At 39.3% G+C, this 26,976-nt stretch overlaps 1 protein-coding gene across 5 annotated transcripts in view; it reads right to left on the bottom strand.

The window, feature by feature from the left end:
- The window catches only part of CPSF160 (cleavage and polyadenylation specificity factor 160), a 172,965-nt gene that overhangs the window by 130,836 nt on the left and 15,153 nt on the right, over nucleotides 1-26,976 (bottom strand). For 4 of the 5 annotated variants that reach the window (XM_087692891.1, XM_087692892.1, XM_087692890.1 and 1 more), the window contains exons 2-3: nucleotides 26,725-26,871; nucleotides 26,493-26,646 (exon numbers count right to left, since the gene is read on the bottom strand). In XM_087692891.1, coding sequence (XP_087549017.1) covers nucleotides 26,493-26,646; nucleotides 26,725-26,871 — 301 coding nt within the window. Of the gene's footprint in view, nucleotides 1-26,492; nucleotides 26,647-26,724; nucleotides 26,872-26,976 lie in introns of those variants that run through there. The other variant, XM_087692894.1, reaches the window with a different exon arrangement.

Below are 26,976 nucleotides of genomic sequence, written 5' to 3' on the forward strand. Positions count from 1 at the left end.
AACAAGTCACTAGAAGAAGGATTGCCCCGACAAGGAGAAGAAGAAGGAGAAATCTTCAAACGATTCCGGAATGGTGGCTGCTCCCTCATCAGCTGCTTTCCTCCATTTGGAGGTGGTTGAGGATCGACCTTGACAACTTCTCATGTTGCGTCAACGGCCCCATTCACTCGGAAGTGGATTGTTAATAGTAGTACCTCCCAGCACATGACTTCTTCAACAAGTGTTACTCATTTGCAGTATTTCCATGGTCAAATTCTCATTGGTGATAGTTCGTCTATTCCTATTCAAGGACGGGGCAACATGCATCTTATTCCAAACGGACGTGGTGGTACCCATGCATCTAAGGTACTTTATGTGCCGGCTTTGGGGTATCATCTTCTTTCAATGCACAAGATTTGTGCCCTAGGCCTTTTGGTCAACTTTGATGTGGATTCTTTTCGGATTCTTAATCAAGGATTGAGACAAGTTCTTTCTTCAAGTTATGAGGAGAATGGAGTCTATACGTTGTGGTCTTCTTCTGCATTGACTTCTCTTCTTCTTACCTCTCAAACTCAGTTCGAGCTTTGGCATGCTCAGTTTGGCCACCTCAAGTATCATTACCTTCGGAAGGCATCTAAGAACCAGTTTATTCAAGGTTTGCCGGATATTGTGGAGAGCCAGTAGCCTTGTGTATCCTGCATCCGTGGGAAGTAAACTCATGATATTGTTCCCGATAAGGCTTCAAAGCGGTCTTCAGCATCCTTGGAGCTTGTTTTTACCGATCTTTGTGGACTGATGAGGACTGAGTCCCTTAGAGGGAGCTTGTATTTCATGCTGATTGTGGATGATTTCAACAGGATGACATGGGCCTATTTCTTGAAGCTAAAGTCGGAGGCTTTCTCCAACTTCAAGGACTGGTTGGTTTTTTAGGAGAACCGATCGGGACCAAAGCTGAAGACCTTACGAAAAGATAAGCGCAAAGAATTTACTTCTAATGAAGTTGCTTGTTTTTGTACAAATCATGGTATTCACCAAGAGTTTGCCAATACAAACACCCCTCAGGAGAATGCCATCTTGGAGCAGAAAAAATCGCATTGTGATCAAGATGGCCCACACCATGATGGAGCATCGTCAAACGCCTCAATGTCTATGGGCTAAGGCTATGGCTACTGCAGTTTACATCCTTAATCGTTTCCCTACTTCCATTATTGTTGGCATGACTCCTTATGAGGTGTACTTTGGGTCAAAGCCAGATGTTTCTTAATTCAGGGTTTTTGGGTGTGATGTCTGTGTCACATCCCGAAGACACAGTGTGACAAATTTAAAGCAGCTTCCAAAAGACAAGAGTTTGTGGACTATAGCTCACAGTTCTCAAGGCTACAGATTGTATGATCCTATTAAGCGGAATGTCTACACGAGCATTGACGTTCAATTCGTTGAGGTTCCAACCCTAGAGGGGGGTAAGGACCACCCTATTCTTGGTGATCCCGATGATAGCTGGGCCCCAGCGACTGTTCCTCTCAAGCTTGTATCTCTTGAGAACTCTTCTTCGGATGAGGAGCCTAGTTCCCAACCACCGGATTCCTCGATTGCTCCTACGCTGTCGATGGACCTTCCAAAAACTTCAACAAATGGAGAGCGTCGAAGGGGAGATCTGGCCTTCTCCTCATTGGGCCTGTGACACACTCCAAGATTCAGGGATCGAGGGGGTCATTGAGGAGTGGCAACCACAAGATGAACCGCTGAGGTCACGGAGGCACCAAGCACATTCTTTGGAGCTCGTTTGCTCCAACTACTGTTTGATGTGTCAAATGGGTCTTCAAGACCACGTACCATAGTGATGGCTCTTTGGACAAGCAAAAGACTCGCATTGTTACTAAAGATTTTGCTCAGTGCCCAAGTATTGATTTCCATGATACTTTTGTCCCCACTACTCGTATGGCGATGATCTGTGTTGTTCTTGCCTTGGCTGGTCATAAAAGATCTATCTAGAGCAGACTCTTGGCTTTGGTTCCTCTGATGGCAAGGTTTACAGATTGAAGAAATCCTTGTATGGCCTGAAGCAAGCTCCACGTGCTTGGAACGAGAAGATTGATTTGTTTCTCTAGGCAAAGTTGAGATATCGACGTTCTAGCGCCGATCCACAGCTTTATATGCACACTTCCAAGGGTGGTCATGTGTTGTTTGTTTTGTATGTTGATGACTTAATTGTTATACATGACCATGCCTAGAAGGTCGAAAAAACGAAGGCAACCTTATATCATAAGTTCGAGATGACGAATTTAAAACTTCTCCAATTCTTTTTGGGCCATGAGATTTATCAGACTCAGAGGGGGATTTTCATCTCTCAGTTGAGATATATCCAGGAGCTCTTTGTGACTTTTGCAATGGAGAATTGTCACTCCATTTCTACTCCTATGGATCCGAACTAGACGGCCACTTCCCACTCAAATTCTCCTTGCGGATGCTACCCGCTACCATCAGCTGATTGGATCATTGATTTGGCTCCTCAACACACGTTTTGATCTATGTTTTGTTGTAAGTCTCTTGGTTGGGTTCATGAGTGTACCTCAATAGGTGCATTGGCAGGCTACTCATAGGATACTATGGTTTCTGAGGGGGACCTCTGACCTAGGGATTTCCTATGCAACAGGTACAAGTGCTTCGAATCTTGTTCTTGCATGTTGGATTGAACTGGCGATGTGGACCATAGGTGATCTACTACATGCTATTGTTTTACCTTGGATGCAAGTGTTATCTCTTGAAGTAGCAAGAAGCAGCCCACGGTAGCCCTATTTTCGACTGAGGCAGAGTATCGAGCCGCGTCTTCTACCACATATGAGACTACCTGGCTTCGACGGTGGTTGGAGGAGCTTGGCTGTCCCCAGACTCGTCCTCCTCTTTTGCAGTGTGACAATGAGAGTTGCATTGCCTTGGCACAAAATCTCATATTCCATGCTCAAACGAAGCACATAGAGATCCAGTACCACTTCATCAGGGAGAAGCTTCTAGATAAGACCATCAATGTGAATCACTATAAGGCCAAGGACAATCTTGCAAATCTGTTTATCAAGGCACTTTCCTAGGCTCTACTTTGCCGCGACATTCCAAATCCCTCCGCCTTATGCCTTGTCCGAGATTTGAGAGGGGGTGTTAGCTAGTCATCACCCGGACAGGCAGGCGCAATGTGGCAAGCAATCGGCTAGGTGCTACATGACCTGCAATCGGACTACAACAATCGGCTACAACGATTGCAGCCGACCTGTATTTTTCTGATCAGTATTTTCAACCTATTTATAGGCTTTGTCTCCAACAGCCTCACTTAGTTGTGTCCCACAGATTTCAAGCTGCAAACCGTGGAGACTGCACTCGCATCTAACGGAGACCGAGATCTTCGAGGAGGAAACATACGCAAATATTCTCTCTGTACCAATGTATAATTCTGCATCCTTATACAGCATTCTTCACTGCATATTTTCTGTGTTTCACCGTCTCTTTCTATGTCTCTCTCTTCTCTCTCTGTTCACTCTCTGTCTTGGTAATTCATTTCCACATTGCTTCACTCTGACATACTCCACCATAGCCTTGAGGATAAAAATGTGATATAAGCATAGAATAGCCTTATCTAAAGCCAACTTGTCCTGTTGCTCTCAAACCCTCTCTCACTACATATGCATTAAGCTTTGCCGAAATCCAAAAAGTAGCAATAGAGCTCCTTTTTCTTTATCTTTGCTTGCTCCTCCATAGCCTTGAGGGTAAAAATGTGATATAAGTATAGAAAAGCCTTGTCTAAAGCCAACTTATCTTGTTGCTCTCAAGCTCTCTCTCACTACATATACACTAAGCTCTCTACCTCTTGTATTGCTCCATATATTTGGCCACAGAGAGAGAGAGAGAGAATACCACATTCAAAGGGAAACTATTCCCTCCCCCCTTATAGAAATTTATTGAAACCAACCACAAACACCAAGTACTTAAACTATATACAATGGGCTAATTTGCTGCAATTCTGAAAGTCAAGATTTTGAAACCCTACTTTCTACTGATTTCCTTCTATTGTGCTTTAATGTGTTCAAGCTGAGTAGAAAGACCCTTTATGAGTGCTCAATAAGAATGTAAAAAGTCTATAGTTAAAGCTTTAGTGCTAGAGCTTGTTGAAAGTGAAAAGAGAAACCTCCAATATATAGGTGTGGGCTTGTGCCCTCAAAAGTGAAAATTGAAGGCAATGACAATGTTTACTGAAAATGACAAGTGTTCTGTAAAGTGGTGTGTCCCTGTGCAAGGACACTTCTTACTTTCTAAATGACACATGTCTTATTCTAGATGCCACGTGTCCATTTTCTAGTCAAAGAAGCTCCTAAAACTTTACTCTAAAAATCTGTCAAATGGTTGAGAATTTGAGATAGCCACTAAAGACACAATTGTTCCTTATAAAATTCCAAAACTTTTGATGCAAACAAAATTTCCATTTGGGTAACTTTTAAAAATAGTAACCTTCTAAATTTTAGGAGTCGCCAAATTTGGATTCTAGAGAGCTCAATTGTTTAGGTTCACTAGTTCATGGTTTGTTTCTTTGATCATGAGCATCTCGTTTCGCATGAAACCACTCGTTATACACACTTCTAGTCAATGTGACCATCTAAATGAAAAAGCCATACTCATCTAGGCTTTCCAATCAATCTGATTGACCAACTAACCTTTTAATCTCTCTTACTCATCTTATCAATGATGAGCCAAATATAATTACAAGGCATTCTAGCAATTGGCCACCCTTGAATAAAAAGATAAGTATCTACCGTATTGTTGAAATACTCAAATGATATACAAATCACATTTCAAGGTCTATGAGCATCAAAATAATTAGAATCATTGAGCCAATTGATATACAAAAGGTTGGTTACATCCCTTCCTCTTGAGACCCATCTTGTCCTCGTGACATTGCTTAGAGTATTTTTGGTTCTACAACTTCTTCATAAGCTACAAGTTATTTTGGATAGTCTTTAAAATACTCTTTTCGCATCCATTTGAAATCTAAATGAGAATAATTTTAAATGTCAAAAGGAACTTTCTAGGAATGCTCCTTCCTCATTTCCTGATCATACAAAAAATTATTTGCTTTGGTTGAAGTATCTCTTCCTATTTATCTACTTCAAGTGGAACCTCTCTTACAGTTTCCAATAGTGGAGGCCCTTCATAAGGCTTCAAAATATGAATATGATAAGAATTATCAATTCTTCAATACTTTGGAAGTTACAGCATGTGGCAAACATCATTGGTCTTTTCACTCATTTGAAATAGCCCATAATTTCTTTCTACTAGCTTAGTGACTTGAGATGAAGGCTTATTAGAGTTTCTTAGACAAGCTTTGTCAAATTTCAACCACACCCAATCTCCTTGTTTAACAAAGTGTCTTCTATTCTTGTCTATTACTTTCTTTTGATTTACTTGAGATCTTTGTATAGCTCATTTCACTTGAACAAAAGCTACATTCATATCATGCATGAACTCATCAACATGAAATATCTCCTATTTTATTTTGAGAAAACGAAGCAAGAGTGGTTTACCATATATGTTACTTTATGTATGGAAGTATCAGTATGTTGTTATAGGCATACTCTACCAAATGTAAATACTTTTTCCATTGTTTGTTGGCTTCGTGATAATAGCACTTTAGCATATCCAATATTATGAGATAGGTTATCTCACTTTGACCATTTTTTCAAGGATCATAAAAGAAAAAATGTAAGTTTTGTACCTAAATTTTCAAAGAGAGCTCGCCAAAAGAGACTAGTGATTCATAGATCTCTATCATCCATGATGGATTGTGATAACCCATGATCCTTGAATATTTGTTGAAATTTGGCCATACATTGAGACTTAACAGTCTTTTTAACTAGAATGATATGAGCCTATTTACTAGATCTATCAATAATAGTTCATAAACCATCATTGTTATTTGCTGATTTTGGCTAACTAAAGATGTAATCCATTACAATGCTTCCCAAAGTTGACTACAAATTGGTAATGGTTGCAAAAGCCCTACACGCTTTTGGCGATCAAGCTTTATCTTTTGATACACAAGACATTCTTTAATAAATTTTTTAATATCTTTAAGAAGGCTTGGCCAAAAAAACAAATACAATTCAAGAGCCTTGGTCATGGCCAAAATACCACAATAAGCCACGTATGGAGTAGCATGAAATTCTTCCATTATTTCAAGAGTAAAATCTTTTGTAACATACAATTTTTTCTCCATCAAAAGAAATCCATCTTTGATAACATAAGAATTCACATTTTAATCAAGCCGTAAACTTTTCCAAATGACTTTAAAGTCTTCTTAAAAAGCATAAATGTCCCTCACACTAGCGAAATTTGTGTGATGCATTATAGACATTGCATAAATCTAAGATCTTCTTGACAAGGTATCAACTACCTTGTTCTACTTCCCAAGAATATGCAATATCTAAAAGTTGGATTGAGCTAAATTGACCCATCAAATATGTTTCTCAAAAATCGTCGATTGGTTGAAAATCTATCTTAAACTATCGTGGTCCATCTTGATGAGAAATTCTCAGTCTAAAAGATAGTACCTCCAATCTTGAATAATTACCATCAACTCCTTTTCATAGGTAGTAGCATTTCTTTTTGCATTTCGCAACCTTCTACTTACATAAGCAATTGCATGTCCTTCTTAGTTTAAGACTGCACCAATGCAATCTCTTGGAGCCATAACGTTCCACCAAAAAAAAAAAAATTTGTTTTAACAAACTTAAGTATAATCGAAACATATCCTTTGCTGATATAGAATTTCAGAGCTTCAAAAGCTTCCTTCTCCAATTTAATCCACTGAAATGCCACTGTTTTCTTGATCAAATTATGCAATGGTCCAGTAACCACTGCAAACCATATGATGGATCTCCTGTAGACAGTTAACAAGAGTATAATCCCAAGAAACTTTGAACCTCGTGAACACTAGTTAATTCTGGCCATTCTACAATAGCCTTGTGGATCCTTCCAAATCCCATCTTTGGATACAATATGACCCAAGTAGTGAATCTATTCTGAGAAAAATTTACTCTTTTTGTCGTTCACATAAAGTTTGTGTTTTCGGAGTTCTTGAAAAACTATTTTTAAGTATTACTTATGCTTTTCTTTATCTTTTGAATGAACCAAAATATCGTCAAAACAATAAAGTAACCTAATTGCAGGTGAGCTCCAAGAAATAGGTCAATGTAATGATATCCTAGCCCCTCTGGTAGTAACTTGTTAGATAAAGTATCTAAAAAAGAATCTTTACACTCCTTTAAGTTAAAAATCAAGTATGAAAAAGTAGACATTTTCATTGCTTTACAAATTTATACATGGGGATATGATAAGAGTATAATTTCCTTCAACTTCTATATCAAAAGATACATTTTTACTCTCAAAAGGAAATCTAAATGTATTTTGATTCCAATCAATGGTTGGATCTATTCTTCTATGCCAAGGTATTCCTAATACAATATCACAATAGCCAAGATCTCCCACAAACAAAACTCTCATGATCTATATAGTCACCTATCTCAATCTATAGTTTCCAAAGATTGAAGTAACTTGAGATTCCATCCCTTGAAAAGCAACACTTGATATTTCTAGTGTTCTAACTCTCTCCTTTCATAGATATAAAACTTTAACAATTCGATAATGGATATCAAGATACGTAGCCCCTATGTCAAAATGAATGAGATCCAGTTGATTTGCACTAAGCAATCTTACTGCAAGCCATAAAAAGGCTTTCTTTTCTCTGATGGACTTTCATCCTATTGTACAGATTCTTTAGGCTCAACATTCGCTTGAGGTATCTTTTGGGGCTAGTTCTCCTACTTTGCCTTATTAGGGCATTGACCAACCATATGTCCCTTTTCTTCACAAGAGAAACACTACCCTTCTCTTATATATTTTTCTAATTTTTGATATTTTAGCTTCTTTTTGGATGGCAACAATAGTATACCTATATCCTTTTGCTTTAGCTCTTAGTAATCTCATTAGTTTGGTGAAACACGTTAATCTTCTTTTTTTCTGGTTTTTCTTTAGAGGACTTACCAAGCATCCATCCCATATGTAGTCCTTCAGTATCGAGGGCTGCATCTTGGGCTACTTCCAAAGTATCAAGCTTTGTATTCTTGAGAGCTCACTGTACCATTAAATGTAATCTATGGATAAACGTTCTCATGTCCATATTGAAAGGAACTTCATTAAGAGATGTAATTTTTAAGAAAATGTCTACAAACCTATTGATATATATTTCCACATTTTCTTCTTAGTCTTGCTTTAGTTCATCCCATTCTTGTTGCACATCGGCTTCAAAGGTTGAAGGCAAAAACTTCTTGTTAAACATCTCCTAAACTCCTTCCAAGACTTGTGTTCCTTTCCCAATTAAACAACTTTGAGCCTCAAGCAACCATCTTTGAGTGCATTTTATTCATCCTAATCTTTGGATTTTTCAATATGACATTCGCCACCAAAAGAAACATCAAGTTGTCTAGTGAAAGACATCTTTTTGAGAATCTCTCTTACCGTAGAAAACATCAAACTTGATGCTCTTCTCTCCAAGCTTAAAGCCTCTTTTAGCATCATCTTCCTTTGCTAAAAGCATCTTTAGAGATTGATCCACCACAGAAATAGCTGGCTCTTTGATTTTCTCCTTGCTATTTTCCATACAGGAATTTTTGGGACGAAAGGAGATAGCTTATGTATGATGAAACTTTCAAGTCACCACTTGGATTGATCCTTACATGATAGGTAATGTGTTACCCTTCATAGACTTTGTCGTATCAATAACATTGATGTCTTTCATGCTAAGGTAGACCTTCATAACCATAATACCATCTGTCTAAAGAGCCTTCTTAATAAACAAATCTCTAAAGACCATTTAAGCTTGTGCTTTAGCCATAGTTACCAGGGAATTTTTAAACAAGAGGTATGAAACAGGTTTCATATGAGTTTCCCTTACAAAATAGGTTTCTTGGCAAACATGGCTTTAGCCCTTCTCCCCATCACACCTAGAATTTTTGAATCAACTTCCAACCACTCCTATGTTTATATCTTCTCATTATCATAAAAACGCAAAGATTCAAAGTGTCAAGAGTCTTCTAATTATTGGCCATGTTTCTCTTTGCCTCTTGATATGGTGAGAAGGTTCAACTCAAAGATCTTATCACCTCAAAAAAGTCCTTACAAAGAAAAAGTCATTGCTCTCATACCAATGTAAACACGAAAAAGAATCTGATACTGGCAATACTTTGAACTATCCAAGTTGAATAATTACCACCATGAAATTGAAAGATGTGTGTGTGTGTGTGTGTGTGTGTGTGTGTGTGACAATTACCACCATCAAATTGAAACGATGTAGAGATAAATACACGTGCGCGCGATGAGAGACAACACCATGTTGAGAGGGAAACTAGCCCGCCCCTCCCCCTGTAAAAATAAACCACAAGCACCAAGTGCTTGGACAATATACAATGGGCTAATTTGCTGCAATTCTGAAAATTAAAGTTTTGGAAACCTGACTTCCACGTACATCAGGTAACAAGCCAATTTTCTTCTCTTATGCTTTGATGTGTTCAAGCTAAGTAGGACACTTGTCACTTTCAAATGACACATGTCCTATTCTAGACGCCATATGTCCATTTTCTAGTGAAAAAAGCTTCTAAAACTTTACTCTAAAGATCTCTCAAATGGTCAAGAATTTGAGATAACTATTGAAGACAAAATTATTCCCTGTAAAATTCCGAAGCTTTGACACAAATAGAATTTCCATTTGAGTAACTTTCAAAAATAGTAACCTCCTAAATTTTAGGAGTCACCAAAGTTGGATTCTGGAGAGCTTAATAGTATAGGTTTACCAAATTTGGTTTCTAGCATTATTTTATCACCATTGAACTTTTAAGGCCATTATGATGCTCGCCGACCTAAAGCATTTTTGGCATTATTTATGCATGTTTATTTATTCAAGTAAATTTATTCAAGCTCCCTCCTCCTCAATGATTCATTCACTTGTAGTCTTCTAGAGCAAGTCTTGCTATAGAGAGGGAGCTGGTGCCACTACCCACACAACCAATGACTCGTTGTTATATGTGATTGTCTCATATTTGGTATATGGATTCCATTTCCCGAGCATATCTTTGAGTTCTTTTTTCGCCGTGCTCCTTTTTTCTTGTGCTTTTTCTCCTCTCTCTTGTGTTGTGCAAACTATTACAGCAGTCTTTTACGCTTCCATGACTGCACCCACTTTTAACATGGTATCAAACGTTCATATTCGGGCTCTAGGTGTTGTTTTTTGCTATGGAAAGTTTGCCCTCACGCCTTTCTGCTGCTGATCATCTTTCTACGGCTTGTTGCTGTTCAAGCAACCTCAATTCGAAGCAAATTGGCCTGTTTTCAGCCATCTCCACCCTGCATTTGTAAGCAGCAGCCTGCGTTTTTTTTTCTGCATTGATTTAATCCTATATAGCTGCCTTTAATGCTTGGCTTGCCTGCATTTTTGCTACAGCTGCTTGCGTTTTTGTTTCTAGCTCTATGCAGGCTGGGTGACAATATTTTCAAGCTTTTCTCAATGATTTTTGGCTGTAATCTTCTTTACTAATCCTTTGTTGGCTGTGTTTGATCAGATTTTGCCTTCTTGCAACAATTGTGTTGTGATCAGCTCTCTATCCACTACATGTGAACTCATGATCAGTTCGGCCTACATTGTGTTTGGCTATCTCTCTATCACAAGGACATGAAATTTTATTGCTTTGCTTATCATTTCATTAAAAGTTAATCAAATGTGCTAATGTGACTCACACATCTAAGGTGCTAGTTAATTCTTTCAAAGTATGGGACCCAAGACCACTAGATATCAATTGGTGCCAAAGGCAAAAGTTGCAATAAGTTGTCCATGACAGATACTAGGTGGTGCCCGATGTCAAATTTGGGCCTAGACCAATTTATTAGCCACTAATGCTTGTGGTAACATTAGAGACTAAGCATTAATTACTTAATTAATTAATGTCAATCTTAGGGTCAATAACTGATCAGGGATACTTTGAAGACTAACTAGCCAAGCCAATTTAATTATTAGCTAGTGGAATTTTTTTCTTCGACATTAGAATAATTATTAAATTAATTTTTAAAATTAATATTCTAAAAATTAATTTAAGAACCTAGATTATACTGGAAAATGGAATTTGAAGGTTGCCACTTGGCAAAACTTGCCCATGCAAGTAGAAAAAACGTTTTTAGGGGTTGGTGGAAGTCTATTCTAGCCATTATGAGAGAGGAGGATGTTGGAGAGCAAGGAGATGCAGATGATGTGATTTTAAACCACCGAGGACCATTCCTACAACAGGTGACAACAGTTTAGGCCCCTCTGGGAGCAAGTAACAATAGCGCAAGGTCCTTCTAGTGCAAGTGACAACATGCATGAGGAAACACCAATCTTTTCGGTGATCCTAAGCTATAAGTGACAGCATCCATGATTGTTTGAGCAAGCCAACATTAATTTTTCACCATTTCTCGCGATGAAACTCTGAAATTTCTCTCTCTATAGCATTTTCTCTCATTCCCTAACCATCTCTCAAGTTATCTCAGCAAAATCCAACCATTTGAGTCATCAAAGGTGGAGATATTGGAAAATCCTTGTTGTAATCTCTAATTTACAGCAAAAATTAGGGTTTGACAACCACCTTGGGATACATGCCTAGAATTGAGGGCCTAGGATTCAAATTCCAACAATTGAAATTAAGAAATTTCAAGGAGATTCAAGAGGCCAACCAACCAATATTAGATTTGGGTTTGAACTTGTCTTTCAAAGAATAAGGTGAAAGCCAATCCCTGAGAAAATCAAGGGGCAAATCAGTTTGGAGGCTTATTGGTCAATTTTGACAACAATTGGCAATTGGATTGGCAGAGGAGATTAGAGGATCTCAATTGTACTCCATCTATTTGCAATAAAATTTGAAGAAATAACACAAGGGACACAAGTTTTGGAAGTAACATGCTCTCCATTGTCCAAGAGTAAAGTGGTAACATTTACATTTTCAGCTTATGTGAATTTTATGCTTGTTAATAATTACTATTAAATCAGGTCATTACTATGATTAATGTTAAATCTGTTAGATCAAGTCATTACCACCTTCTCCGAGGAGGAAGCTGGTTGTATGATTCAAATGCCGAGATACCATCAACTCCCTTGAATTGTTGGGCCCAACGCATCTAATTGAATGTTAAAAGCATTGCTCTAGTGCTGAAATTGTATTCAGCTAAGTAGCTACAGTAACAATGTCTTCAAGTAGTGAGTTGGGACCAAGCAATGATGATATATCTTATTCTAAAAATGCACATGATTAAGAAAAAATGCAATGCCTAATCTTGGATAAGACGTGCAACATGGACAGCAAGCTGATAATGTTGGTTTAGACCAAAACGTAGGTCTTTCTAGATCTCTTGAAGATGATGACCAACAAGAGAAAGAGAACTTTGATGACCAACTTAAGATGAGGATAGTAGCTGAAATGCTTGAGCAATTGGCAAAAGATCCTCAATTCATGTGCTTTTTGAAACCCTTAAAGGAGGGTAGCAAAGGCAAGAAAAGAAATTTGTCTCCAAGAGCTTCAGGATAGCAAGATACAATGAAGAAAGAGCCAATCTAACAACATGATGTTCCAAATGTGGATAATGAGCATAAGTAAAGGATGCCAATAGGGCAATTGATGCATATGCAAGGCCATCTTGGTAGTGCCAATTTGATGGGACTTGGACAACAAGGCATGCATACAATGATGGGCAATCATGGTACTTTAGTGGTGGCACTAGTTTCCATGCTATCGTGGGTTAGGGACCGCATATGGAGATGTATAGCATAACTCCTTATGGTATGTAGCAACCAATGCATGGTGTGCAAGGCCCAATATATCCATGTATGGCTTACAAGATGCATAACCCTAGGTATAGCAATTTTGGCATTATGCTAGGGCACAAAGTGGCAAGCTTGACAATGCATATATGCAGCCCACTATGTTTGGCACTCATGGTAGTAATGCCGGTTAAGCAAATGCTCCATGTAGTGTTGGTCATGAGGAAAAATGCATCTAGTAATGCCTGCATGAGAAAAAATCCAGCTACTCGTACACACAATGTATGGGAAATGTAACTTAGTATAGCTAGTAATATGCAAAGTCCCATTGCAATGGTCCAAAGTATGCAAATAAGAACATTGCCTAATGCATCTAGTGCTCCTCGCATGTCAAGTACACATGAGAAGCTAGTCAACTAGATGCAATTTGCATATTAGTTAAGTTGGAATTGCAGCAATGTGAAAGTATAAAGCATTGCAATGCTTAAGAGGGGAAAAGACCTAGAACCCAGTAGAGGATTTGAGGCAAGTAAAGTTGAAGTATCCATGTGCTTCTTGGTGAAGTTTCAACATTGTTTCACCTATGAAAGAATGCAACTAGATTGAGGAGGGTGACCTGGCAGATTACCCTCAGTGATGCACTTTACCTTGACATGTTTCAATTAGAGCCGCCTTTGGATCGGGCTCTTTTAGGCTCAATAAAGCATAGAATATCCAAAGTATTGCCTAATGCTCAATGAGAATGTTACATCTCCGCTCCCCTAATGATGGATAGCTTAGTTATATAGTGGATCTCAAATGAACTTGGTTTGTATCTAAGGTATTATATGCTGACAACATCTTTTATCATTGGGATAACTATTCAATGTACTAGCATGTATGGAATACATGAAATGTACATTTGAATGTGATGTACATTTACAAGGCATGTATGGGATACATGAATGACATACAATATACATTTACAAATGATGCAAGAGAAGTACAACTATATAAGTTACATGTGGTTTACAATTGATGTCACGAGGACGTGAAAATTTGATGCTTTGCTTATGTTTAATTGACATTTGATTAAAGGATTAATCAAATGTGCAATTAAAAGATGCACATGTGTTGCACATGTGAGGTGCAAGCTACTTTCTCACAGTTGAAGACCGAAGGACCCTGTGAAAAAGATGGGTGTCAAAGGCAAAAGTTGTAACAAGTTACACTTGTTAGATTCTAGGTGAATTTTGGTATCACTTTGCCCCTAGGACCATTAATTGGCCATTCAGTATCACTGGTGACACTAGGGACGAGGCATTAATTAATGGACTAATGCTTGTCCAAGGGTCAATTAATGCATGGGACCACTTTGGGTTGCAAATGGCCTAGCTAATTAATTTTTGGATGGGCAAGGTCAATTTTCTGGGCATAGATTAAGGGCTGAATTTATTTTTAGAATTAATTAATTCTGAAAATTAATTAAATGGCTGGAAATTGCTAAAAATGGATTAAGAAAGCTGCTACTTGGCAAAACTTTCCCATGCAAGTGAGGGAAAGGCTAAATAGGGCTGAAGGGAGAGGAAAATCTCATTTTTTCATTTTGGATTAATTAATTCTGAAAATTAATTAAATGGCTGAAAATTGCTGAAAATGGATTAAGAAAGCTACCACTTGGCAAAACTTTTCCATGCAAGTGGGGGAAAGGCTAAATAGGGCTGAAGGGAGAGGAAAATCTCGTTTTTTCATTTTGGAGCTGTTGGAAAGAGATGTTGGATTGTTGCTGCCAGCTTTTGGGGCCAATTCCCAGCCATTGGAGACCATTTTGGTGATGGAGATTGCATATTCTTGACCTTGGGAAGCTGACAATTGCTGCTGATGCACTTTCTCCTGAAGATCACAGTCTCTGATGCTTCTATTGTTGCTGGTGAATCCGTTTGGGGCTGGTACAGCAGGGCAACAACTGATTTTGATTAGTTCTTCGCGACAAATCTCAAACTTTTCTCTCTCTACAGCATTCTCTCATCTCCTTCAGCCTATGCTCAGCCATTCTCAGCAATTCTCAGCCATTCCGAGGAGATCTCAGCCATTTTTGGTGGGCTGATCTGTAATTTCTGCAGTAAACCCTAATTCACGCAGAAATTAGAGTTTAGCAGCCACCTTGGGATCCGTGCCAAAGATTGAAGGCTCAAGGGACTGAAATCAGCAGCTGATAATTGAAGATTATCAAGGGATTTTAGAAGCCAACCCATCCCGAATTGATTTGGGGCAGCATTTGGCTAGCCAAGGATCAAATTGGAGAAGAAGTCCTGGGTGAAACAAGGGGCAAATGACCTAAAAGGCTTGCTGGACATTTATGACAGCAAGAGCAACTGGTTAGCAGGAGGAGATTGAAGAATCTCAAGTTGTACTCCTTCCAATTGAATGAAAGCTTAAGAAATACCGCAAGGGGCGCCAATTTTGGGGCCAACAGTGTCTACTGTCCAAGAATGTTATGGTAAAGTGTGTATTTCATTTTATGTGTATTTATTTATTGTTGTAATTAACTCTTAAATCAGGTTATCACCACCCATTCCAAGAAGGAAGGTTGATTTCAATTGATGTATACCTTACATGAGTATCATATAGTACATCATTGCAATGAGGCATTGTTTATGCTTAGTTTATGCATTACAATGCCTTGATGATCAAAACAACCTTGGTTTTTGGCATATGGACGCATCCCTTATGGTTCTGACAGTGGTTATGATTCATATGTGTGAACTGTAATTGGTTTAAGTGACTGGAATTTCACATGCAGAGGGCATAAGCATGGTTAAGCAATAGGTGCACATGTTGTTTGACTATGATGCCAATATATATTTCCAATAGTGGCAACTAATTGCTTTGGCACATTGCAGTGCAATTGAGGCCAAGATTTCAAGGGGATGGTCTATTAAGAGAACATGAAATTTTATTACTTTACTTAGAATTTCACTAAAAGTTAATCAAATATGCTAATGTGATTCGCACATGTGAGGTGCAAATTACTTATTTCGCGGGCGCGGTCATGTGCGGTCCAAGACCTTTCGTTCGTTCGTTCGTTCGTTCGTTCGTTCAAACATGGTGGATGGTGAGGGTGGGTGAGGTGACGTACATAGATCGTTCGTAGACGGGTGGGTGGATGGAGTCAATGGTGACATTAAACACTAGGCATTAAGTAATTAATTAATGTCAATCCAAGGGTCGATAGCTACTCAAGGATACTTGGAAAACAAATTGATCTAGCCAAGTTAATAATTGCCTAGTGAAATTATTTTTCTAAATACTAGAATTAATATTTTGAAAATTAATTCAATAAGCTTAATAATGCTGAAAATTGGGATTAGAAGGCTGCCACTTGGTAAAACTTACCCATGCAAGTGGAAAAAACGTTTTCATGAACTAGTGGAAGTCTATTCCAGCCATTGTGAGAACAGCAAAGACTCTTGGAGAGGAAGGAGATGTTACTGATGTGATTTGCAACCACCAGGGACCATTCCTATAGCACGTGACCAATTTGGAGCCCTCCAAGAGTAGGTGACCACAGTCCAAGTCCCTTCTACAAAGTGACAACATACAAGAGGGAGCAATGTTCCTTTTGGTGGTCCTAAGCTGTAGATGACAACTTCCATGGCTATTTGAGAAGGACAACAACAGTTTTTCAACATTTCTCACTATGAAAATCTGAAATTTCTCTCTCTACAGCATTCTCTCCCATCTCCCAGCCATCCCTCAAGTATCTTAGCAAAATCTGGCCATTGAAGTCATTTGAGGTGGAGATATTGAAAAATCTCTATAGTAACCCTTAATTCATAGCAAAAAGTAGGGTTTGACAATCGCCTCAACCCTCAAGATGCGTGCTCAAAATTGAAGACTTAGGATTTGAATTCCAATAGCTAAAATTAAGGAATTTCAAGGAGATTCAAGAGGCCAACAAACTAATATCAAATGTGGGGCTGAATTTATCTTTCAAGGAGTAGTGTGAACAAGGCAAAGGCCAATCCCCGACCAAACCAAGGGGCATATTGGTTTGGAGGCTTGTTGGTCAATTTTGATAGCAAGTGGTACTTGAATTAGCAGAGGAGGTCAAAGAATCTCAATTGTACTCCATCCATTCGCAATAAAGTTAAAAAAATACCACAAGGAGTGCTAATTTTGGGACCAACAAGCTGTCCACTGTCCAAGATTGATTGGTAAATGTTTGTGTTTCAACATTTCATTAATTATTGCTTGTTGTTAAGTTATTACCACCCCTCCCTAGAAGGAAGGCTGATTTCACTCTCTCTATCGCTCTTATTTCCTTTCTATCGTGATCCTATCCTCTCCAAATGGCACCTCCCTATCGCTCTGCCAATGATAAACTTCATGGCCTTGACTACCTCATACAGAGCATTGTCATGAGATATTGAGCAGCCTCAACCTCCGACTCCTCTTTGAGATGATTGGGACCTTGTCAACCATGAGCAACCTGTACTTACATGGGACTACAATGATGCCCGTACATATTCTGCTCTTCTTCGATGTATCTCTAAAGAGCTATTGATTGGGACCTTGACAAAAGCTATTGAGTGGCCACAACCTCCCACTCCTTTTCAAGATGATTGGAACCCTATCAACTATGAGCAACCTGTGCTTACATGGGTTTACAATGATGGCCGTACAAATTTTTCTCTTCTTAAATATATCTCTAAAGAGATTCTACCGGCGGTCACCTCTTGTAGGGCAACTTCAACGATATTAGAGAAGATTCAAATGTTGTACGAGACTCCCTCAACTATGCATGAAGTTACCCTTTATAGACAACTCCAACAAGTGACAGTTGAACCTAAGCTAAGGATACTATCCAATCCTTCTTACTTCATGTTACATAGGTATAGGATCAGCTTCGGTACATATAGTACACGCTTCCAAAGGCTCATCTTGTGGGGACTACGCTCTATAAGCTCCCTCCAAAGTTTAATAGAGCAATCAATACTTTGAGGGCTCAAACAACTTTGTAACCAATGAGCCTTACTCATATATCCTTGATGCTACTTGAGCACAAGGCATAATTGACATTACAAGGGAGGCTTGCATCTCAGTATGGTAGCCATGATGAGGCATTTGCAGCTTCACAAAGGGGTGGCAAGAAATAGAAGTCGAAGGCCCAATGCTATCACTATGTTAAGAAGGGACAATTACACAAGGACTATAAGGAGTTAGCAACTTCATGGAAGAAGAAGCAAGATATGGACTCTTCTCATCCTCATACGACTTTGACTTAGATCCTTCAGCCAAGGCACAAAAGGGGTCATCTTTTTCAAAGTAGGGGAACGGGCTAGCTGCCCCTCCTACTCCTGCTTTCTAGTGCAAGTGATGTGGTCATCCCTCATGACTCTCCAATGCCAGAGAGTGTGTGAGAAGGTGGTAAGGTGGAGCCGGTGAGCCTCATCTTTACATGTATACATGTGCAAAGGATCTAGAGAGGAAATTCCCTTCTACATCGACTAAAGTATGGAAATTTTTGAAATCTTTGAGTTGGAATTGACATTCGCGTTCATAATGGGTTATTTTTTCACAAAGAGCAAGATTGGCTCGTACTCTAAGCTCACATGAGGGGACACTTTGACGATCTAACTCAAGGCGAGAAATCCATGGTCAGATATGCTCACAGGCATTGTTAATAGGATGGTCATATATGCTATTGCAAGGTATTGTTGACAGGCATAGAGAGATACTATAATTCTTCTCCATTTTCATGCCTGCGGATCCCAGAGACGGTAACCCATCTTGCCTGCATCCCCATAACCAAGGAAAATGCATTTGACACTCTTGGGATCCAGCTTGTCCCTGGGCACATGGCAAAATGCTTCACATCCAAAGACACGGAGATGCGCATAAGAGGGGGGTTTTCCAGTCCATACCTCCTCTGGAACATGGAAATCCAAACCACTAGAAGGTGATGTGTTTATGACATGCACAGCTGTACTAATTGCCTCAGTCCAAAAGCTCTGTGGTAGGCCTGCATGACTAAGCATACTATGTACACGCTCTTGGATGGTTCTATTCATCCGCTCAGCCAAACCATTCTGGGGGGTATAGGGGGCGGTCAACTGACGCTTAATACCCCAAGAGTTGGCATGATCCACATTGACATCTAGTTCTCGCTGAGGCATCTTGGTGGTGGCTTGTGTTGGGAATAAAGGGCCATCATGCCTTTTATATATGCACGGGTGTGAACACACCCTTAGCACATTGTACTTTCATATATATATCTATCTAAAAACCTAAAGTGGTACACTCGTCATTGTACCAAAAACGTGCTCACTCTCTACTCTGCTCTTTCGCACTCTCTTTGTCTCTCACTGTGCATACGACAGTCTGCCTCGATCTTCGTATTTAATTAGTCCTATAGCTTGATCACCCACTACTTGGATATCCATGGTCCTACTCTAGTGGTCCTTGTTGAATGGACTATGATAAGTCATTATCATTGCATTATTGTATTGTATCAGATCACCCATTATCTAAGAGAGGATGTTAGTAAGAAAGCTTATGAGTGAGCTTGTACATGTGTATGTGTGGGCTAGGCATAGCAATTTATTTCAAGTATTTTTCTAGTGTTTATTTTTTCATGGCCAGCTATTTATTTTTATCCCATTATGATGCCAACAACCCTAATGCATTTTTTGTATTATTTTATGCCTATTTGTTTATTCAAACTCCCTCCTCCTCGATGATTCATTCACTTGCAATCCTCCAAAGCAAGTCCTATTGGAAAGCAAAAGTTGATGCTAGTGTCCACACAACCAATGACTCACTATTGTATGCATCTCATGTTTGGTATATAGATTCCATTTCCAAGCATATCTCTGAGTTCTTTTTTTTTCAGTGCTCCTTTATTCTTGTGTTTTCTCTCCTCTCGTGTTGTGCAATCTGTTATGGTAGTCTTCTATACTTTCATCACTGCACCCACTTCTAACCTTAGTTATATCTCTTTAATCATTACTAGTTTGATTTCTTTACCCATTTGATGTATCTCATGTTGTCATCAATGTTAATTATCATGTTTTGGTTCCTTTACTTTCATTATTCAACACTACTTGGACAAACTACTAATTTGGCCCTATTGAAATGTCAAACAAGGGCGGTTGACATACAGTCTAAACCTAGAGTGAACCTAGATATGTAAACTAGTAACAATCAAAAAACAATGAAACAACCTCACCATTGTAGAAAACAATAGCCAACTATGAAGGAGAGAGAAACAAGGGTATACAATAGACAATAGACAATGCGAGAGTTGAACATGAAAGTATACTTGCTTTTTAAACTGAAAAGACAGGTGAAAATACAACTAATGTTCAGATCTAAGGTTTGACCTAACCACACTTCAACTAACTAGAGCTACATTTATTTGCTCTAGAGCCTAGTGTCACTACTTTGATGTCCTAAGACACTAGGTGTACACACCCTACAGTGACACTTTAATAAGTATCCACACCACACAAATTACATTGGACACTACTCAAAATTTAAAAATTATAATAGCCCCCTATAGTGCCAATGTGATGAAGTACAAGGAAGATCAATCACCAAAGGATAGTAAGTTCAAAAATAATACTTTGGTGAAAATGTCCGCGACATTTTCCTGTATAGGAACATGCGTCAAGCCGATTCTCTTGCATAGCACCTTTCTTTGGCATAATGATAGTGAATTTCAATGTGTTTTGTGTGAGCATAAAACATAGGATTTCGTGTTGCTAGAATAGCACTCTTAACTCTCAAAAAAATCAATGTTCGACCCTCCAATGAGATCCATAGATCAGTCAACAATTTGTGTAGCCATACATATTCAACTATTGCTATAAAACCTTCCTGTACTCAGCCTCACAAGACGAGGTAACCATTGTAGGTTGTTTCTTGCCAAGCCATGAAATGCATGAACTGCCCAGAAAGAAACAATGTCCACTAGTAGACTGCGGAGTGCCTAAGTCCCCAACCCAATCTAAATCGTTGTAAGCCTATAGTTGCAAGTGTTCCCCCTAGAAAATATTAATGCATATATCTGAGTATCTTGCAAATAGCGAAAGATCCACTTAACAGCTTGTCAATGTACTATTCGTGGGTAATGCATAAACCTACTCACCTGAGGTACTACAAACTATATGTCAAGGCATCTCTTGCAAATATAAATAAGACAACCAACTGCCTGGCTTTAAATTACAACATCAAGCATCTCGCTACTATCATGCATGGACAGCTTCAATCTTGGCTCCATCGGAGTGCTCATAGTTTACAATCTTGCATGTTGAACCTATGCAAAAGCTTATCCACATATTGTGACTATGACATGATGATATCACATTGATTTTGGGTGAATTGAATAAGAAGCCCATATCTAACATAGCAAAATCATGTTTCACATTATCCTTAAAATCTACAATTTTATCCTCTCTAGGTCCAATGAGCAACATATCATCTACATAGAGAATGATAACCAACAAGTTCCTCCCTTCATTCTTAATGTAGAGAGTGGAAGTTGAACCCAATGCTGGCCCAATAAGCATCAATTTTTGAAGACCATTCATGAGAAGCCACTTTTAATCCATAAAGAGTTTTATGCAACTTACAAACCAAGTTCTCTTTTCCTTTCGCCATAAACCCTGGAAGCTATCAGACATAGACATCTTCATGAAGGTCACCAAATGTAGAAAACAGCAGCCAGCTATGGTGAAGAGAGAAACAAGAGAGAAGAGAAGAGAAGAGTGGACTAGAGCAGAGCAGACAAGATGCTGCCTTGAGAGAGAGAGAGAGAGAGAGAGAGAGAGAGACTGATTTACAATAGACATGTCTAAGGTAAACACTCTTTTTTATCAACCAGTGGTAGATACTTTGGGACTTGATTTGGATGCTAAGGAAGGGAAAGACATGGTTCCCTATACGAAGATGGAGGTCCCCTATTCCAAGGTTCCACCTCACCCTAATGCACAGCAACGAATTAAATGCAACAAACATGCCGCTGATGCCTTGAGGGAGGAAACTAATGGAAGGACGCCAACTGATAATCAAGTGTGCTCCTATGCATGGGTCACGTCCATCACACTAAAGACTCTCAAGACCTTGATTGGAAACACTTGTTGGAGTTTGCCAAAACTTTGATGGGCGATTATATTCAACACAACCGTAAAGCATTCTCTAATCAAGATCAGGATGATGTTTTAGATGCAACCATTGATACCAACATAGTATTGCATTCTTTCTTGGCATTTTATGAAAGAGGGGTCATCCTCTTTGTCATGGGCAAGATCCCAATGATTTCATGGATCCAACAATGGCTCAACTCAATGCTATTGGGTGACTATGTGGAGGAATTTTTCATGGACCACAATGCTTCTATAAAGTAATGCTCAAATCAACAATGCTCCATGACAGCCTCTTAGCAAAGGTGCCGTTGTTTTTTGATTGATGCCTTGTTCATGTGGTACCATGGAGACCAATGGCTAACTCTCAACCCTTGCCCCAACATGAATGCCTAGTTTGGGTGGAAGTGGAGGCCTACTATGCTATGTAGTGGCCTTTACTTAACATCTTGATTGCTAAATCCGACGCTACCCAAGACTCCTTACGAACCTATATGCGACGTAAAGACAAGCAGCCCATGGTGCATCTATCTGCTGAGACAGAGTCTCTTTTGCTCCACGAAATGCTTCTGCCAAGAAAGCCCCTCTGGATCACTTCAAAGATCCCCCAGCTGCACTTGCTTTTGATACACAAGGCAAGGTGATCACTCCATGGGATCAGCGTTATCGCAAATCTATACCCAAGAAGGGGAATGATCTCTCTACCTCTAAATCGATGAGTCACTGCATGAACTCATGTGTAGTGTTAGCAAATTTCTTGGATGAGGGAACGCTCAAGCTATTAGCACAAAAATTCAAAGCAAGGCATGACCAGCCTCAGCCTTGATTTTGCTCTTGGTCACATATGAGAGTTGCTACTTGGAATGTGTGTAGCATCTACTCCTGCAACAAGCAGCATGACATGTGGCACATCTTGCATGAGAATCAATGGGATGTCTTATGCGCCCTCGAACACAAAAGTCATGGTAAAGCAAGAAAGATTATGGATTGTCTTGGTTTTCATCTATTTTATGCTAGGGGCTCTACACAACACTACTTGGCGTTCGCATGGTGGTTCATAAGCGATTTCAGCTACTCCTTGTCAAAAATGATGTGCATAGCCACTTTGTAGTGATTGAAATTGTACTTGATGGGAAGGTCCTGTGGCTCGTTGGTCTCTATGCTCCAAATGATCCCATGTCCAACAATGATTTGTGGAGTAGACTGCCAACCTCATTAACGCTCGGCAAACCAAGGTTTCTGATGGGAGACTTCAATGTGTGTGGATTTGTTATAGTCTACTTTTGGGCATTTAGTGTGTGATGGACAGGGTTGGCACGTCCGATGGTGTCCGATTAGTACAATCCAATGCTAATACGGTACTAATCGAACTAATAAATCTTGGACCTACGTCCGATGTTACGTCCGATGAAAGAAAAAATACATATAATTTTAAAGTGAGAACTTGAAAGGATGAATGAGATGGTGGGGGAGAGGAGATTTTTATAGAAAGGGAGAGTGAATTTGTTAGTTTAAAACTTTAATCTTTAATCAATTCTCTTGAGTCTTTGTGTAAGAGAGAAAAGATGGAGAGAATGAAAAGAAAGAAAAGAAAGAAAAGAAAGAAAAGAAAGAAAGAAAAGAATAGAGAGAAAGAAAAGAAGAATAGAGAAGATTCAAGAAAGAAAAGAAAAAAAGAAAGGTAAGAAAGAAAAGAAAGAAAAGAAAAAAAAAACGAGTTACGGAACCTGAAAATGGTCAAAAAAGTGATTATTTGTTCGCCACAAGGCCCAGGCATATGGGACCCGCTGCCCACGTAATGGTCAGGAGTCTGAGGTCGGCGAACAGGGCGCAATTAGGCGACTCTAGCGGGGAACGAACCGGACAGGTCTGGACGGGATCAGACATGGTGGACGAGACTGGACGGGTCGGACGAGTTGACCCATCTATTGGACGTGGACAACCTTGGTGATGGATACTCTAGAGAATAAGGTCTAGCAAGAGGTTTACCTTGAAATATTCTTAAACAAGACATTTGGTCCTCGTTGCATCTATCGGATTCGGGATTCACATTTCATTCGACGCAGTATTCCACTACATGGTCTAGATGGGATCACATATATGTCATGCACAATGATGCATTTCTACCAAAGATCTTGGATATGCAAGTCCTAAATCAATATGCCTTATCAACTCATTTTCCTTTGCAATTCCAGATGCTTGCACAATTTGTTAGACCTTTTGCACAATTCTTGGAAAAGCTTCCTTTGCACTTTAATTCCTCTTATTTAAAACACTTGGTTTTTAATGGCTACATGGGACAATTGCTTGACCGCTTCTTGTCAAACTTTCCAATAAGTGGTAATCGATCCTTTGAGCAATTGATTAGTAATGTGCAATGGGTTGCTCAATAGTATGCTATTCATCATACATCCCTTTGCAGACAGCGCTCGCAAGCGACAAAGAAACTCCTCGCTTTGGTTCGTTCACTCCTCCTTGAGTCACCAAATGATGTCTTTCTACCCCCATTGGCCACAAGATTGGTTGATCGTATTCAATAGTTCCAATTAAGATCTTACTAACAAGCGAAATTGAAATCTCTGACTGAAAGTTTACAAGATACTTCTTGCCAAACCCATAAATTCTTTTGGGGTTTACACCCTTCCACTGCACGAGAGAATATGATTAGACTCCAAAACCTAGAGGGCAACATGATCACGAATTTGCAAAACTATTGTTCAAATGTGCCAAAACTATCTTCTAGATCTTCTTGGCTCAGCTTAGACCCCTTTTGCACAAATCTCTGACACTCGTGCAGCTTTTTATCACTTGGTTGCGCCCAAAATTGATGATGTCGTCCGTGAGGATGAGGTGATGGATATATTATTGCATTTACCCATGGATAAAAGCCTCAATTGGGATGGCCTCGCTAACAAGTTTTTTGACACTTATGCCACTAGTCTAGAGAAACCCTTGACCGCCATGTGCCAACAGCTCTAGGAAACACGATTTATGCCAACATCGTGGAAGGAGAGAGTCTGAGTTTGACTTCTATTGCTGATGTCACTCTTATCAACCATGTCCTTCTGCATAGCCAAGAGACTTTGTCAAATTCCTCATGGATATCATGAGTTGTGGAGTCAACTAGACAGGATGCTACAACCTGTGCAACCATTTCCTGTACCTGTTCCTAATCATCCGTTGCAGGACTAGGATCTTCTTGGCCGTCTTAAACTTCAAAAGGCTTCAACTAACCACGTTCATCATCTCATGATTAAGAATCATCATTGGCCGGTTGACTAAGCCAATGCAACTTGGGATATATGCATAAATCTAAGGTCTAGTGGAAGATGACTATCATGGAGGCCTAGCTAAATAAGACACCCTTTAAATGCAAGGTCTTTCTTTGGTAAGTGATCATTGGTGGGCTGCCTCTCGCCTTGGCTCTTTCAAAGTGTCGAATATCAAATGGCAATTGCTTTTTTTGCACCACTTTGGAGTCCTCAAAAATCATTGATTTATATTCTACCCTTTAGCCAAGAAAATCTAGACTTTCTTGTCAAATCTAGCCCCTTTGATTGGGTCTTTGCTGTCGCCACAGCAACATATGAAGCTTATGTTTCAATTTCTCAGATTTGGGGTTGTTGGCTAATTGGGTTACTTGGAATACTTTCGTCTTCGACTCAACAAGTGTTCAAGGATATATTGCCAAAATCAAGGGTCTCCTGCATTGGCAAATAGATCTTATTGAATATGCTGATCTTCTCCCTCAGGTGGATTTGGTACTTTGGCACATAGCAATCTCCTCTATTCAATTGGCATGACTTTGTATCTTTGTCTACATGATGGTCAACAACCACCATCCTACATCTTGTAATCTTGTACTTTTTTCATGATAAATACAATTACCTGTTACCAAAAAAAAGGAACAAGAGTGTACAGTAGACTGTGTGAGAGCTAAACATGAGAGTGTAGTTGCTTTCTAAACTAAAAAGATAGGTGAAAGAGTACAACTAAGGTTTAGGTCTACAGTTTGACCTAACCACACTTCCACCAGCTAACTAGAGTTAGGTTTATATACTCTAGAGCCTAGTGTCACTACTTAGTCCTAAGACACTAGGTGTACACACCCTATAATGACACTATAGTAAGTGTCCACACCACACAAATTAAATTGGGGACTGCCCAGAATTGGCAAATTCTAACAACCATGATGGTCTAACAAACGCAAATACCCACAATGACTACTAAAGGAACTGTAAGTTTCTCTCTCATAGAAAACAAGGCCTCTGAGAGTTAAATCACACAACTGAAGCTGCCAATGCAAAACGCTTCACACGCACATAGCTTCAAGCTTCAAGATTGTTCCTTGAGATTGCTAATAACTAAAGGTAGCTGTAGAAAAGGTAGAAATTACATGTGCATATCTGAAAAGGATATGACAGCTAATAGAACACCTTTTCAGGCTTATATCCTACAAGATTATATGTATCACACCAAGTAGCAGAAAGAAACCTAGAACAACAGATTACCTGTGCTGCTTTCAGCATAATCATTTGAGAATCATACACCAGTGTGGCAGCACATCGCCCTTGAGGATCAGCACGTAGTAAAGGACCCCTTGGAAACTTTTCACGACCTCTCTTCAAGTGTTGCCAATCAGGACCCTCGAAATAGTGCATGGAACTGCAAGCGTATTTATTTTTATGAAGAGTGTTTGGTACTGGCCTACTTATTATGTTTTATTAATATGTGTAGCCTCACCTTGTACGAAGGCCATGTACTGAATCATCAAATTCTAACACACTTATTTTTGCTTCACGGAAGGACAAAATGATAGCATCCCTGCACTTAGGACCATCATCCCTACCGTGATATAGCACTGCCATACTTTCAATGTTCGCATGCAATCTGCAAGACCACACAAAACTACTCAATATCCTTCCTGTTAAAGAAAATCAAGCCCTGTTTCAGATGTGAAGACGATCAGCTTTCAAAAATCATAGTCAGCACTTA

This window comes from Lygodium microphyllum, chromosome 14 (assembly GCF_053477565.2).
Source record: "Lygodium microphyllum isolate KBCC chromosome 14, Lygodium_microphyllum_v1.1.10, whole genome shotgun sequence".
NCBI lineage: Eukaryota > Viridiplantae > Streptophyta > Polypodiopsida > Schizaeales > Lygodiaceae > Lygodium > Lygodium microphyllum.